General features: G+C 47.2%; 1 protein-coding gene across 2 annotated transcripts in view; it reads right to left on the bottom strand.

Annotated features, from left to right (window-relative positions):
* The window catches only part of galnt18b (UDP-N-acetyl-alpha-D-galactosamine:polypeptide N-acetylgalactosaminyltransferase 18b), a 41412-nt gene that overhangs the window by 4373 nt on the left and 20520 nt on the right, over window positions 1-16519 (bottom strand). For both annotated transcript variants that reach the window (XM_067248692.1, XM_067248693.1), the window contains 7 exons: window positions 15938-16104; window positions 10502-10685; window positions 9458-9655; window positions 9215-9329; window positions 4797-4982; window positions 3604-3741; window positions 2159-2254 (listed from right to left, as the gene is read on the bottom strand). In XM_067248692.1, the coding sequence (XP_067104793.1) occupies window positions 2159-2254; window positions 3604-3741; window positions 4797-4982; window positions 9215-9329; window positions 9458-9655; window positions 10502-10685; window positions 15938-16104 (1084 nt within the window). The remainder of the gene's footprint in view (window positions 1-2158; window positions 2255-3603; window positions 3742-4796; window positions 4983-9214; window positions 9330-9457; window positions 9656-10501; window positions 10686-15937; window positions 16105-16519) is intronic.

Here is a 16519-nt window from a genome sequence, read left to right as displayed (position 1 = left end):
TAACCTACTGAGAAATGGCAACATTTATAGAGTGTGACCCAAATGTGGGTTTGTTTTTGGGTTACCCTAGAGCAGACATTTCCAAGGCCGACACAGAGCAGGATAGGAGGATGTAGCCCAGTGGAGGAAACGGCTCATTGTTTATGGAGAAGAAGGGTGGATATGAGTTGACCAGCCAACAGGAAACTCTACTAATTGCACTCTCTAACGCAATCCCTACAGCCAACTTATTCCAAGGGCACTTCTGTGCCTGTACTTAGCTAACAGGCCGTAAACACCAGCGGCAGGAAAAAGCATCTGTTTGAACAGAGTGGAATCCGTGGGATGTGTGTGTGTGGGTGGGTGGGTGCGTGTGTGCGCGTGTTAAAGAAGACAGCTGCATTTGCTGGCAGCTGTAATACAGACTATTGAATTGCCATGTGGGTTGGAAAAGGCTTGTGCATGCAGGTGTGGGAACCTGAGACCCAGGGGGCTGGGGTGGTGCGGGCTGTGGGGGATCAGCTGGAGGGGATGGGTGCATCCCAGTTGGATGGAGCTAGGTAGGGAGGGGGTGGGAGCAGGACTTTTGGTTGTGCTGGGAGGAGTTATTTATGTTAAACATGATGGAACTGTTGAAACAACCATCATTCTCATAAACCTCTATAGTGAGGGAAAGGCCTTTATAAAGAAAAACGAGGATGCTGAATTCAAAAGAACCTTAGAAATCGGTTGACCACGGCTTTGCTGTGTAGCAAGTGAAGGTTTGAGAGCTCCAATGTTGTTCCTTCATCTAACATTGTTGCATTCCTAACTAGTAAGCTCTCTGGATGCGCGACTGGGTGTTAACAAGCTTGTTTTCTCCGGAGTTGTTTGTTAAGGAAAATGTGAGTGGTCTAGGGAATGATCCTTTTTAGAGATCACGGTTTATTTGATGTGTTTTCTGGAGATCTCTCCCCAGATTTCACGTGTAAAGTGGCATAAAAATGAAGGTGCAATGAATGTGAACTGGTAACCACAGAGTTGGTCGAAAATCAAACTTTCTAGTCACTAGTAAGGATAAGATTACACTTACTTAACATATTAGGTGAGAATTTGCTAGGGCAAATTATTAACACAGGGAGTCAGGTGGCTGAGCGGTTAGGGAAGCGGGCCAGTAATCTGAAGGTTGCCAGTTCGATTCCCCGGCTGTGCCTAATGACGTTGTGTCCTTGGGCAAGGCACTTCACCCTACTTGCCTCGGGGGAATGTCCCTGTACTTAATGTGGGTTGCTCTGGATAAGAGCGTCTGGTAAATGACTAAATGTAATTAAAAAAACATTCAGAAAGTGCCTTAAGATATACCAGGTGCAAAAAGATAAAAGTTGATATGCAATTTGGAGAGAGAAAATAATATACAAATTGCAGAATCAGCTCTGGAAAGTTACGAGATCTTTCATTTGAACCTAATATTGACTTTTGCCTGGTTTTCAATATTACCATACAAAACGTAAAGACATTCTACTTGTCAAAACATTATGGTAATTGCCAGTGCAAGTCTGTACAATAGTGCCGAGCCAGCACATTGTGCAGAGATCGTCTTGTATCATGCTGGCAGCATGACCCAGATAGACACGGTTACTAGAGTTGCTGTTCATAACTCGAGTCTACTGCACCCCCCAGGAATGAACTCCTAATGGCTGCCTCTCTGCTGAAGTCTTAAAACAGTTTGTAAACATTCTCTAATAAATAATCTCTCCCTCTCTCCCCCCCCAAAAAAACTTGAAAAGTTATTTCCAAGGAAACTTGAAACATTTCCCTTCTCTGACTACAGGTATTGGATCGTACTGAGCTGTCCATGCTGGGTCAGAGCAGCATGAGCCGCGCACACAGTGAAGAGACAACTTGGACAGTGAAGGAAAACAGTTTGGAGCTGTTCCACCGCTCATCTGTCTGTTGACGACTCGGGGAAGCTGGTGGTTTTAGTCGGTGTGATTCACCGTGTGAAAGGCGTCCACTTCGTACTAGATTTCCTACTCTTTCGCCGAGTCCATCATGACACATGAATTTCACTGGTGGAACCAGACCAGACAAGGAGAGGAGAAGAGGCCTGCAGTACACATACATGGACGGGAGGACAGGCGGATGTTTTGAGAGGATGGAGTGAGCAGGGCATGGTGGTCAGGGGGGAGTGTGCTCTGACCTGAGGTGTCATCCCATGACAGAGGTACAGGATGGGGACGTTGTCAGTGTCAGGGCCCTGGTCCAGACACAGGTCATTCTTCAACGAGTTCTTCAGCTGGAGGATGACAGAGGAAAACAGGATTTGAATTGATCTGTCATTCAAAAAGGGTTCAGGGTTAGGTGAGCAAAGTGACTGCTGATTGACAAGGTTGTGATATTATTATGGCACTACTACGTTCACGATCTGTGGTAAGCCCTCTATTGGCTTACCAAGGATAATCTTACAGGAATGTTCAAACAATGACAAAGTCTGACGGTAAACATAATTATAAGTTCTTTCAGGTTTCATGCTGTGTGGTGAGAAATAATAACGCAGAACACTCCTCTCTCTCTAGAGGAGAAGAAAACTGTGGCCTGGCTTGTGACCTGACATGCTGCTCAGAACATGTAATGATTTCTCAGACCTTCATACATGACTGACAAGTTCATCAAATGCACCTAGCACATACTGAGTAATGAGGACAAGTTATTTCAGAACCCCCTAACTCCTAGAATTAATTTTAATAAGGCTGACCTATTTTCTCTCGTTAGCCATCTAGCCTTTGTGGTTTTATGGAAATACATGGTAGGAAATCAAGCGGAAAATGAAAAAAGCTCACCAATGAAACCTCTGTTTGTGTGTCACTGTAGATTTAGGCACACTGCACTGATGTACGGAGGCCTACATAAATAAAGCTGTTTGGGCTGAACATGAACAGCGAATATAAATACTGCCGGTATGTTGGCGTTGACTAGCATGCAAATACAAAGCCGTTTGTCTTGCATTGCGGAGAATCCCATTGAGCTACAAAGCCAGCTCTGTTCACCAACCTTACCCCTTAAGAATAAGGTACGGCATCCATACAATATGTGCATGATACGGAAAACATACAGTAGCTGCTGACACTGTATGTGCGCAGATTACAAACCGGCCTCCTTCTTTGTGCTACAATTTATGCAGAAACGTACATGGCTCCTCATGTGGAGGGGGTCGACAATAGATTTCACGCTAGATGTGCATACACAATAGAGCTCTCCCTCCTGTGCGTAATCAAAGCTTTCACACTTGGCCAGGTGTCTGTATAATCTCTGCCTTATCCCTGAGTCAGAGCTCTCGCTCTGCTTGCTCCATTATCATATCATGCCCTGGCTGTAGGGAGCAGACAGCCTGGCCACAGGGATGGGTACTGGGCTGGGGCTGGGGTTAGATGTGGGGCTAGGGCTGGACGTGAGCCTGGGCTTGGATGTGGGCCCGGAGCTAAGGCTGGGCTAGCGAGCAGCACTGTATCCAGGCTGCTACAGGAACTCCCAACTGTCGTCAACCAGACCATTATACGATGCATTGTGATGATCAAGCGGTGGTTTATTCAGTGGAGGCTTTAAAAAAGACACAGGGTTCCTCCCAGACGGAAGTGTGGGGCTTACCACTCCGTATGCCACGGTGTCCGTGTACATCCTCATCTCAGGGTAGATGTTGACCAGATACCAACGGAACGTCTTACACTGCAGCCTCTTCCTCAGCGCCTTCCTCTCTGAGATGTCCCCGATGTCTATCCCTGAGTCCTACACACACACACACACGCACACACATAGACACACCCACATAGACACACCCACATACATTTAGCCTGTAATAGCATTGAAGATACAAAGCCGTGTTGATCTCGCGCACAGGAAGTGAAATAAGTGCATGGCTCGGTGGTGGAAAGGGAAATCAGATAAGCCCTAGAATGGATTCCCTGCCTCTTCGATGAAATGATAGAGCAGGCCACTTGGGAAACACTTCCCCCCGACGTTTTCGATGTGCCAAACCCCTGCGATCCCTTCATGTTCCCTGTACAAAGAACCACAGGACTCTAGCACCATCTGCCAGTCCCTCTCAGTCCTCTGAGCGTCGTCCTCGCTCTCTGGCCCCGGCGCTCGGCAGCAGACCGGCCTGCCTGTCCACTCGCTCCCAATTATCTTAATTGCTGCCTCCCTTACTGACTTAAAAGGCTGAGCCGCACCTGATAAACTCAAGATAAACGGCAATGCAGGCGAGCAACAGGCCACCGAGGCCCTGTGAATGGCCTAATGCGAGTTAAAGAGGTAGAAACAGCAACAGCTGTGGATTTAAATGAAGGAGGTGGGTAATGCGTTTGGACAAGGCAAATTCATGAGGCTAATCCTGAGGCCGAAATAATGCCTCCAGCTCTGTGGGTTGAGTGGTTGCAATCGTTGCTTTGTTTTTGGATTCGATGATGCAGCTACTGGTGCTCTTTTGGTTCAGGTTGAGTCTATACATATTCATGCAGTTTATGCAACAACAAAAAACATTTACTCGACCAAGCTTTGACCCATCCAACATCAGACGTTGGGCATCTGAGTCAGTCTGTTTGTTTATCATTCAGGTTATGTGCTTACATTATTCATTAAGCCTACACTATTTGCTTATCTATGCCACATCCACTTAGGATCTGCTAATAAATTGGACGGTCTTCAAACAGAATGCAATATTCTACCAATCTTTATTTATAGATTCCACACTAAAGACCCTTATCATGCCTGCCATGGTTCACGTTGGTCCAGATCCCCCCCTCCTCTCCTCTCCTCTCCTCTCCTCTCCTCTCCCCCCTCACCTCCTGAGGAATGTTCCAGGCCATGTAGACGTGGCTCTTGAACTCGTCCATCCACACTTCTGCCACCCTCAGGGCGTTGCGTCTGACGTGAGATGTCAGATCCTCGGTGTAGGGCTTGTGGGCACGCTCTATATGGGCTATGCGGGCACAGGGCAGAACCTCCACACTGCCCCCACACTGCCACACCTGGTGTCACAGAGAGAGGAAGGATAGAAGGGGTCGATAGATGGAGAGAAATAGAGAGAGAAAGAATGAGTGGGGGAGAGAGAGTAAGTACATGTTGGACAGGTGAAAGCATAAACACAGATCCAGGCGTCTTCAGGAAAAAGGTCATTGTCTGAAGTCTCTTTCTCAGAAACAGATTTCCGGCAAAGATCTCCTCCACTCCTCCATTCTTTTATCTTATGCTAAGAACCTGTCAAAGCAAGCAGATAGAGACCTGGGCATTGAGGACAACTTCACTCTAGTTCCGATCAAAATATAAAACTCACATTGGATGGTGTCAAGAGAACCTTTCTAATTGGGGGATTTGAGAGAATAGAATAGAGGAGAAAGACCAGAAGGGAGAGAGGGAACCATATTCTTACAGTCTGAGACGTGTTCCATGTGCTCAGCCTTCACTGAGACTGGACTGTTTGCTGTCAGCTAAAGTTGAGTTCCAAGAGTATATTATCTCACAGATAGACTCTCTCTGTACCTAAAGCTTTCACCACCCCTTTCTCCCTTGAAAGGTCAGCTGGCATCAAATCAGAACTTCTCTTCTCTTCTCTCAATCCATCCCAGCTAACTGGACTTTAAACAAGTCAACACATACAATCCTTTCCACTCCGGCACACACACCAATGAAGTAACTTACACTTCAAAAGCATAATCTATTCTGGCCAGGCACTGCTCATTCCATGTTGCGGTTTCCTCTCTGGCTGCCCACAGCTGTGTGCAGAGGCTGGTCTGACATGGGGAGTCCTGTTTATCTGCTACTGCTGTGTGTGAGGAGACTGCAGAGTCCTCAGAGACACGGGGAGAGCAAAACAAGATCCCCTCTTGATTATCACTGGCTGCTGCCAAACCAACATATTGATCCGCTTTGCAGAATGAACCGGCGAGAACCAATCATAATGGTCCTGGGGTTCAGGACCGTGAACCAAACATGAACGTGTCCTGTCACCTGTTCGATGATGACGTATGTGAGGAGGCTCACAGGACAGGGAGAAAGAGTTGTGACATAACCAGGTATGAAGGTAGGCAAAGAAGGTGTCGGAAATTGCGGGGCGAAACCGATGGCTCCTGTGATTACACCTCGCCATCGTTCAGCCTTGCTTTTCCACGTTCACGACTCTCATTTGCACTGTCGGTTTCTCAACGGCAAACTAACCAACTGGCAATGTCAACACCCTGAGACTACTTCATCTCGAAGCCCCTGGCTGAACACACATAGGTGGGGGCCGGGAATGAGCCATCTGGGAGAAAGTCACGTCTGTCAACATTGCCTCTTGACCCCAGCCAAGAGAGTGAACAGCTCTAAACACACCAAAGTGAAGGAGTCATCCAGGGCTTGAAGAGACACTTTGGGGTCCACAACCCCAATCCTCCTCTTCTCCCTCATCTGTACTCAACCCTCCTCACTAGGATAGAGGACGGAAATAAGAAATGGACACGCACGCATACACGCTCGCGCACGCACACACACACACACGCACACACACACGCACAAACACAGACATACACACTAACACCTTTCACTTCCCTTCCAAATTCCTTCTCCGAGCAAAACACCTTCTGTGGTGAAACATTTCTCACTCCCTCTCTCCAGCACGTCATGAAGGAATCGTATGATAGTACACGGGAACATCGTATCCCTGCACCCTTAGTGTGTACAAGACAAGCCAGTCTGTGTTAGAAAAGGCTGTGAATATCACATGAAGTTTGAAATCGTATACAAATATGAATATATATATATACACATTTTTCGGTACACGTATTCTGATTGCCAGGTACGTTGTTCAGATAATTGTTTCAAATAAGCCTTTGATATTCATGATGATTCACGCCCTTTGTCTATTATAAAAACATACAGGTTCCTCCGAGCCCTTAATGAGGTCAATTTCATGAGCTAGGATTGTCTGTGGCTTATCTATTTGAGACCTACAGCTGCGGTGGAAAGGGCCGAGTCATGCATGAGGACTGCTCAGTACTGTGACAACCCCACAGAGACTTCCCAGCACGACGGACAGCAGCCCTCTGGGACTCATTTGCCGTTCCTGGCATTTGTTGATGATGCATCCCTGACTACAATGGTTCAGCTCAAAATGGGTGAAAACGCACGGCTGCGACTCGTTCAATAATCAACTTGACTAAATCAACTTCAATCCACTTCAGCTTCAACAGGGCTCAGATATGGAGAGAGCCTTGAGCCAGAGGGTTTGAGAAAGGGAGAGAGAGGGCAAGAGCCTTGGATGAAAGTGTAAAGTATCGCTTTTTTTTCTACTTCGGCCGACCAGAGTGGAGGTAGGCTCCCCCGAAGGCCTGTTTTTCCAGGTTGAATTTTTGTTCTTTTGTTAATTAAAACACACGTGAGTGCAATTCATCCTTTTCTGTCTGAACTGCATGCGTCTCAGCGGTCTGAATCTCTAGGGTAGTCACGGTACACATACACTCCAAATGCTTTGTTTTTCAAACAGAGCTTTGTTTTCCACCAGAGAAGACAGAAACAAGTTGAGTCTTAAAGCCCCAATAACACCCAGCAACACTGCATATCTCCTTCCTTATAAACAGACTGGCAGGCAGTACAGTTGGCAGGACTATGTAACACATACAATACAGCCAATAAGCGAATACCCATCATTATACTCTCCCTATTCTGGCTTTAGCAATGGAAGTCATTTTGGGGATTCATGTGGAGAGAGGGAGGAAGGCACCCAGGAGGCCCAGGTTTTGACTCCTGAGGTTCCCTGCAGCTGTGCAGTGTGCTGGCCTGGTGGGTCAGAGTCTCTGGGAGAGTCCCTCAGCACTGCTCTGCTGTCAGCCAGAGAGGGTCCAGGCAGGAGGCCTGCAGGCAGGACCAGTATGCTGCAGGCAGGCAGGCAGACATTCAGACAAGAGGACCAGCCTTGCTGGAACTCATTGAGGCAGCTAATTTGGGTCTACATCCAGGGCCACAATGGTCTCTAGTTCAACAACTGTCAGCCTCCAATCACTCCACACATCCAGGACGCAGGGCCCATATTAGCCTCCCAACCAGAGGTCACTTCCTGCTGGGCCGTAGCCCAGCGAACTGGACCTCTATTTGCAAAGCATGGGCTCACAGAGCTCTGGGCTCACATGCAGCGAGACATTTCCTTGACGTCTACATCAAAAGTTAAAGAAAGCCAAAGTGATTTGTCAACTGTTTATACAGAAGGCCTGCCTGAGACACTGAGTTATTATGTGTGAGATACAATCATCAATGTTTTCCACAGAAAAGCAATCAGCGGGTCCATTATCGAGCCTGGAAATTCTAAACGCAAGTCATTTTTGGGAGGAAAATGACTTATGGGACTAATCTCCTGCTCTTTCCTGAAGAGTGACTGATGATTACATCTGTGTCATTAGTGAGGATGGATATTTCCCACATTTGGCGTCCTGTCATAAGCTCCTCTCTCTCTCTCTGTCTCTCTCCACAGTCTAATCCCCACAGCACAGCACAGCTGGAGGGGAGGCGGCTATGTGTGTGTTTGCGGCCTGCCTCTGGGTGTTATTGTAGCGGCTGATTGCTGTATTAGTGGTGTTGCATGTACGCTGGATGCTGGTGGGTTATTCTTAGCCCTCCCTAGGGGGAGAGTGGAGTCTTCTCTGGTCCATCTGCTCACGGTGCTACTCCCCCCCCCCCGTGCTGCGGGCGCTCCTAGCCGCCGCCTGCTGCTGCGCCTCCCAGCAGTGCTGATGCAGGGGAACGTGCAGCCAGCCGGCCAGTCATGCAAGGGATAAAGGCTACCGCTGTGACTCCCCCTCTAGAACTGGGCTTGACGTAACAAGTTGAGAGCCACACTCGGTACCACTCATGGCACAACTCAAGGCAGCCTTCACAGAAATCAGGACGCTGACCTGATACTCGAAATTGCTCTGTTTTTTCCCCTGGTGCTCTAAAGAGGAGAGGGGGCCTTTCAGAGCTGTTAATAGGAAAACAAAGGGACCTGGAGGTTGTTCAGCCTAGCGGTCTGCTGCTACAGCTAGCTAATGTGTTCCAAGTACACACAGCACATTGCTTCGAGCCAAAAGACACCTCTGCAGTAAGTCAAGTTAACCTCCTGAACAGAAGAACAGAGGGGATTCCATAGACCCTGGCTGCCAAAATACCCCGAGTCATTATCATAGCTAATTCCGGGATCACAGCCATTACCTGAGTATGGCCTCCGGCGCAAGGAAGTGACACCATTACTCACCCTGACACCAAGCTCCACGTTCTCTCCCCCGTACACCTCCATCCCCTCATCCAGTAGACCAATCTCCTCGAAGTACAGGCGGTCCACCACGAAGCAGCCAATCAGAGCAGGAGTCCTGGCGGATTCAACGTGAGACATGAACTCACACAAAGCTCTCATACACATTTCCTTCGTTTAACCGAGGCTTTCATCCAAATAGAAACGTCTTTATTGTCCTAGCTCTCAGGTGTGTGTGTACGGTACTTGATGGGGGCGCTGTTGTTGGCCTGGTGCCACCAGGACTTGGGGGGGTTGAGGTAGCGACACCACAGCTCCCAGTCGAAGCCCTGGGCAGACAGCGGATACTCCTCAATCTCAAAAGTGTCGTACTTGATGTTATCGAACGACGGAGAGATGATCCGCGTTCGGTCCTCCTTAATTCTCAGGAGGACAGGCTCAGCCCTTCAAACACAAAAGGTGGAACGCAATTAACTGCGAGCAGACATGAAACGCCAACCCACACCGTAATCTCAATATCCTCCTCTTCTAAATTGGATTGTGGCAGATATGGCATCAGCAATGTGATTAGCACAGGCGGTTACGCAATAGGACGTGAGATTAGTGCTCGTCGTTTATTGAAAAATAGACTGCGTGAATTAGTACATTTGGGCCGTGAGTAAATGAGCACATAGGTAAATGAGGGACACAGACGAGTCTCATTTACATCGCACGGCAGACGCCATTTGTATGATTAAACCTGAGCTGAAAACTGACAGTTCTCTCTAAACTATTCCTGTGTCCTGATAATACTGCAAAGTGTTCCACTTGAAACATTAAGTGGCTGTAATCAATTCCCATGGCCTGTACCCGGAAGCTTCCTAGGGGGAAAATGTTTGCCCACCGAAATTTTAACACAACACATTAAAAAACTGAAATATTTGGGATGTTGTTCAAATTCCCCTGACAGATTTGGGTCAGGCTGTTGAGAGCACAATTAGATGCAATGAGAACTCTGGCAATGCGATGATCATTGCAGTACCCCTTGGGAACCATGGGTAGTGTTAGTCTTCACACCATGAAGATGTAGCTTATCTACCACAAGCCGCCCACCCTGTCAGGCTGCCTGGGTCATCTACAGTTGATGATCAGACAAGAGCTCCTTTAGGTTTTTGGAAAAATCAAGCAATCATAACAGCTTTCTCACCCATGGCTTTATGTGGGCGAGGGCTTCTATTTGCGCTTCAAAAGCCACGTACCGTGGATTGTATTGCATGTTGAAGCAGTGCGTGCTCATGTGCAGCGACTCACCAGCCGATGTTGAACTCCACGTGGGCGTCGAAGAGGGCTACGACGGGAGCAGTGGCTGCCCTCCACCCACTCACCCTGGAGCGGATGAGGCCCTCCTGTTTGGAGTGGCGCACCATCTTGATGAAGCCCGGGTGCTGGCTGTTGGTCTCGTCCACAAAGTCACGCAGCTTCTCCTTGAGCTCATCTGAAAACACAGACAGGGAGGAAGTCAGATAAACACACACAATGTATGGCTCTCTTTTTTTCACGAAACATTAGTGGCATGGAGTGGGAATAGCTGTGATTTAGTAAAAACAATATTTGGCTGATGGGCAAGAAAACCAGTTGTAACTGCAACTGCAGAAAGTGTTCCGGAAGATTGAACAAAGTTGTTTAACTGAAATAATTGCTATGACTTACATGCTTAGATAACATCCTTGTACAACAAGTTTTAAGTATTAGACATACACACACACCATTAGTGTTAATATTACATTAAACTCAGAGAGTTACCCCATGATCCCTTGGGAGATGAATAATTGTTAAAAAAGCCATGTGAGCATACTTTCACCCAATAAAGCCTGTCTCTACAACCCAGGGGGCAGTACCTAGAAAAGTGGCAAAGCCCTCATGCTCCAGTGCTTTGATCACTGGACCAAAGAGCCTTCTGTCTGAATCAGAGGTCTCCATGGGGCTTTCTATGTCACATGGGGGTACTGCTATGTAGTCATATCAAAAGCCTGCAAGAAAGGCAGGAAATGGGTGTAGTTTTTGCCATTAGGCAATTCCTTACTCATTCACTGGGTTGGTCAAAACATCTATGAAGGAAAGCGGCCAATATTGGGCTTAAAAGTCCTGCAATCTTTTATAGCGGGTAAAAGTGAAACTGGTGGCCTCATGCCCAAGTATCTCACCTAATTTCCTTAATCGTTTAAGGCAGAGAGACAGAATGGATAGGGGAGTGCTTTGGTCTTTAACTATGTCCAGCTTTTCAGGAGATCTACACAACACCAAGCCGACCAAGTCGACCGTCTCTTTAAGTGCAACTCTAATTCTGAAGCTTTTTGGGAGCAACTCCACAGGACAGGAAACATGATGTCCAGCGCATCCCCAGTTTGAGTCAGGACTTCAATTAGGCAACACTTTACTTTTTTTTTTTTTTTATCATCCTAGAAACTAACATTAGGCAACAGCTACATCATTCCAAAGCATCTCCTAAACTGACATCAGTATTTAGTAGAGTAGTAATTAGCTTTGAACTACCCCTTTGGGCGTCCGCTTGTTTTGATGTGACATGCCATCAGTCATCTCTCACAATACCCACCAGATGGTGGGACAACAGCCCAGAACAGAGAGAACGTGAACGGTACCACCCAGCTGGGCAAGGCTGGCAGCAGAATCCAACTATCACAGCACTGCCTACGTAATGTGGAACACTCCTCCACGCTACAACGGTTCAGAACAGGAAAGTTGCTTGACACGATTATAGACAAATACAATTGGACAGGAGAGATCCATCTCCTGAAACAAAAAGCCAGCGAAAGTTTATATTGACTTCCACCATAAGTATGGAAAACAATATTCCATAACCACTCCTATTAGCTTCAATACTTCTTAGTCAAGACTAAGTTTATGAAGCAAGACAGCAGCGTACAGATCACCTATCATCGCTGTATGTGACATCCTTTTGTGGAAAATGAGTGCAGCAGGTATCATTACACACGCATTTACCTCATTGTAACCTGAGGAGAGGTAGGTTGAGAGCGGTGTTAGCATTAAGAGCACTAGGGCCATTTTGTTTTCTCATTATGTTCCACATGCAGCTGCAGTTTCCCTCTAGCAGGCTTCACGGTAATCCTCCACTCCTTCCATACACAACAGCAGAATACTAAGCAAGCTCTGAGGAGGAGAAGTTTGTAGCGTCGACAGAATCTCATTGAATAAAAAAGAACCCTTAGGAGTTAGTACAACTCCCAGGTGCTTGATGATATACAAACATATCAGAACGTCACACTGGGGGGAAAAAGGTGAATAAAGTGTTGCACGCGCAATTAATCATTACAGTAAATCTTGACTGGGAAAGGTCAACACTTTATTTATGTTCCTTTTAGGTGTTTCACAAGTCAAGGTTTTCTGAAGAGGTTTTATAGCCAGCCTTGAAGCATACTAGCAAAGGCCTGAAAGCAGTTTTGCTGTTTGGTTTTGATTGTTTTACCTGAAAAGACTGGATGTAGTTTATCCTTGATAGAAACTGGTATGTCGTTGATCATTGAGAAAGTTCAATTGCCCAACTGAATGCGTGATGAATATCCCACTGTTATAAAATAGAGAATGGATATTTGGCAACGAGCAGCTGGATGTTTCACAAACTATGCTGATGCTTTCCTGGTCTCGCACATGAGTTCAATAATGGAACAGTCAAAGCCAAATGAAATTTCCACCGTTGAAATCATTCCCTCTTTCGCATCAGCCCTTCTCGTTTCCCCCCTCAGGAAAAAAGAGCTGCGGGCTCCTTATGAGCACCTGCTGATGAATTTCTGTCAGGCACATTAACTCGTCTGTAATTTGTTTTAGACAATTAATAATTAGGGGATTCAGATGTGAGTGTATTGAGAGTGAGAAAGATGAAGTGTAATGGGGTATAATGAATCATAATAAAGCACATTGAGTAACTGGTTTGTTAGCTCGAAACCAGCTGATGGCCAAGAACATCAATCTTTTATGTCCAATATCCCACCAGTGGTCTGCCCAGAAGTAATTGGCTCATTTTACACTTTGATTAGGAGTAATTGGCAGCCAAGTAAACAACACCAACTTATTGTGCTCAGGTGTTGAGTACCAAGGAACTTTTTTTTTTTACATGAAAACTCAGAGAGCTGCTCATTAATGTAATGAACTTTGAATAACAAAGTAGAAAACGAACTGCAGAAGGGTGGACATGACCCTGTTAGAACACATCCTTTGTATGAAAAGTACACTGTTCGTGCATCAGCATGGCTGAAGCAGTGCGCACAGCTTTTTCATCATGATACATCACAAAGCCTCTTTCTTCATTCTAAACATGTCATTCTAAATCTGGCACAAGTGAGAAGATCACACTCCATGGGGCTGCAACGACTGGAAGGACGTGTTTTGTAGTCCTGTCTGTGTGTGTTTACTAGACTGCAGCTCCGGGCCTGCAGAGACGAAAACACAGGCTGATGTCCGTCACTCAGTCTGAACCTGGGTGGGCAACTCAGAGCTGAGAATGTAGTACATGAACAAAATCCCTTCCCCTCCGCCTAAACAGAGAAAGCCTTGGGAGAGACGAGGAGAGAGGGGTGGGGTGGAAGAGTAGACATGAAGATATCTGAAAAAAGGATAGGGGAGGAGGGTGTGTGTGTGTGTGTGTGGGGAGGTGGGGGTGATGATAAGAGGCCAGGGATAGGGAGGATGAGGCTGAGGGGAAAGGGAGAAGGCGGACAGAGAACGATCCTCCTTCATGCCTGTGATGTACGACCCCTTTTCTCCGAGAAGGAGAGTCTGTGGATAACTAGGCATGACATCCTCTTAGATATTCTCCTCTTTGTCTGTTAGAATTTGCCTGAGGGGGCTTCTGCGCCTTTCGTGAGGAGAATGGAGCCAGAGCTTGACTCTCAGATACAATCCTGACAGATGGACATACTGCACACACACATTTACATGCACACACACGCGGCGACAGATTCGACTGACAAGTCTTCTTTTTTTTCTTTCTTTCTTTCTTTCTTTCTTTCATTTTTTCATTTTTTTACATTTCTTTCTCTGCTGTCTACAATGAACTTCATACATAGAAACGGTGCTTAGCTTGGTGCGTACAACACTTTGGAGAGCTGGGATGAATATCAAATCAGGCCCCGCCTTCCCTGCCTGTCGGTCTAGTGAGTGAGCCCCTGTCAGGGAGACAAACCTTCCTCAGGTCGAAGACATCATCCAATTAGTGGAGGAATCAGCCAGGTCAATTTGCCCTTCTCCCCCTCCTCGGTCACACCCTCCCTCCTCTGCATGCTAATAGCAGGAGGAGGTGAGCCCTGCAGCACTTTCCCATTACCACGGGCCGACGCCTGGGGCGGGAGCAGGTGACGGTGACCCCTGGAGACAGCCCCGTGCCTGGCTGCGGGTCAGCGGGCTGACAATGGTTAGCAGAGATAAGATTAGCAATCATGGCAATAATGATAAGGGTACATCTGTCAGAGGTGAACCTGACAGAATGCTCTCGCAAACAGGTTGGAATACCATTAGCGAAATGTCAGAGCGTGACTGGGGTTCCCGAGGGACCTCGAAAGGCTGCTGTCTGCCTCCCAATTATGTGATAACATCAGAGCCTTCATGGGACGTGATAATCCACTTGAGCTAGAGGAGGGCCGAGGCAACCTTTTGGATTGTCACCTCTTTTAGGACACTGGATAGCATCACCGAAAAGGGACTTGGCCTTCCCCTACCCAAGGCTGGTAATGGTATGTTCCAGGGGATGGCTTGACCTCCCTGAGGTAATACACAGTGTCTCAGGGACCCTGGGATTAGCAGGGGAGTGGGAGTGTGTGTGTGTGTGTGGGGGGCTGTGGCGGGGGGGAGGGGGTTACATGTCCACAGCTGGACTGGGAACAGAGGAGGGGGGAAATGCTGCAGGGGTGTCTTTTGAATGAGTTATTATCCCAGCAGGATAGAGTGTTTGGTCCAGACTGACCCATCCCACTCATCTACCCTACAGTGTTGACTGGATTCAGACGGCCAAGGCTGAAAGAGGAACCTTGGTCTCTCTCGCTCATCCAAGCAGGCTGAGGAAAAGCTCCACCAAGACGCGTCTGCCTACATCTCACAGATGAAATCCTCTGTAATCAACAGCTCAAAAAAAATCATCAGCCTGGGTGACTGTGGCCATAATTAGCCTGCATCGGTTGACAGTCGAGCCAGTCCTCCCCCCTAAACACATCGATGTTGTGCTAAAAACAATCCCTCTGGAACTCCACACTAGGCTTCATGTAATACCTAGAGCTGGTAAGCTGTCCCAGAGCTCTGAGGTTTGAAACATAGACAATGCATTATCCAAACCCTTCATTACTCCCCTGGATGCCTCTCCACCTTACAGACGATTTCCTGGCTTTTCCTGCTAATTGGTATTCTTTTACCTATCTGGTAAATCCAATGAGCACAGCCACTAATTAAGAACATTAAAGAGCCAGATTAAATAGGGAAAGTCGACAAGAAACAGAGGAGTAATTGCTAAGACTATAGAATTCCCTGCTGATTAGCTGGAGGCCAACATTGTTGCACCCAACGTGATAAATAACACTGATCCAGCCCTGAAAGAAAGACAGGAGGCAATCTGAATGGAAACCACCGGTAACTCGTTGCATCACAAGACACTTCCAGTGCTGATACACCTCTTATCCTTGATGGGGCGATTCCCCTTTTCATTCTATGGTGCGTTCTTCTTACCACTGTTGCTGTTGTCATCCACCAGGATAATCTCCTTGAGGAGGTGGGATGGCGTCCTGTTCATGGCCGAGTGGATGGAGCGCAGGATGACGGACAAGGCCTCGTTCACAAATATAAACACGATGCTCACTTGGGGAAGGTTGGAAGGGTAGGAGATGTTCCGACACCTGGCGGGTAAAAAACAGACCAAGATTTGAAGCGTGTGTCAATAGTAACATCCTGTCAATGCATCAGTAAGAAAAAACCCCAGCCTGGATTTCTCTCATGCCAGTGCAATTAAGTCTCTTTTCTGTGGTGTTGGTCAATGTGCCAATGCTCTTGGCTGACTCACGAGCCAAACACCATAGGTGTGGCACTCACACAAATGTGTTTCGGTGTGATCCGGCCTCTGTAGTAAAAGCACTGGTGAAAGCATGAGGAAATAGCACTCTTCTGCAGCCCGTGAGAGTGTCATACAGAGTGATGAGGTCGAGGTCTGATCTTGTATGCTGTTGCTAGACAGAAGGGGTCATTACGGCAGATTAAACTGCATCGCCTTTGTTTGAAGATACACTCTCCTTATTCTCGACTTGTCAAAACCGA

This window comes from Osmerus mordax, chromosome 13 (assembly GCF_038355195.1).
Source record: "Osmerus mordax isolate fOsmMor3 chromosome 13, fOsmMor3.pri, whole genome shotgun sequence".
In the NCBI taxonomy this organism is placed as follows: domain Eukaryota; kingdom Metazoa; phylum Chordata; class Actinopteri; order Osmeriformes; family Osmeridae; genus Osmerus; species Osmerus mordax.
This window is presented reverse-complemented; position numbering and strand designations above follow the sequence as displayed.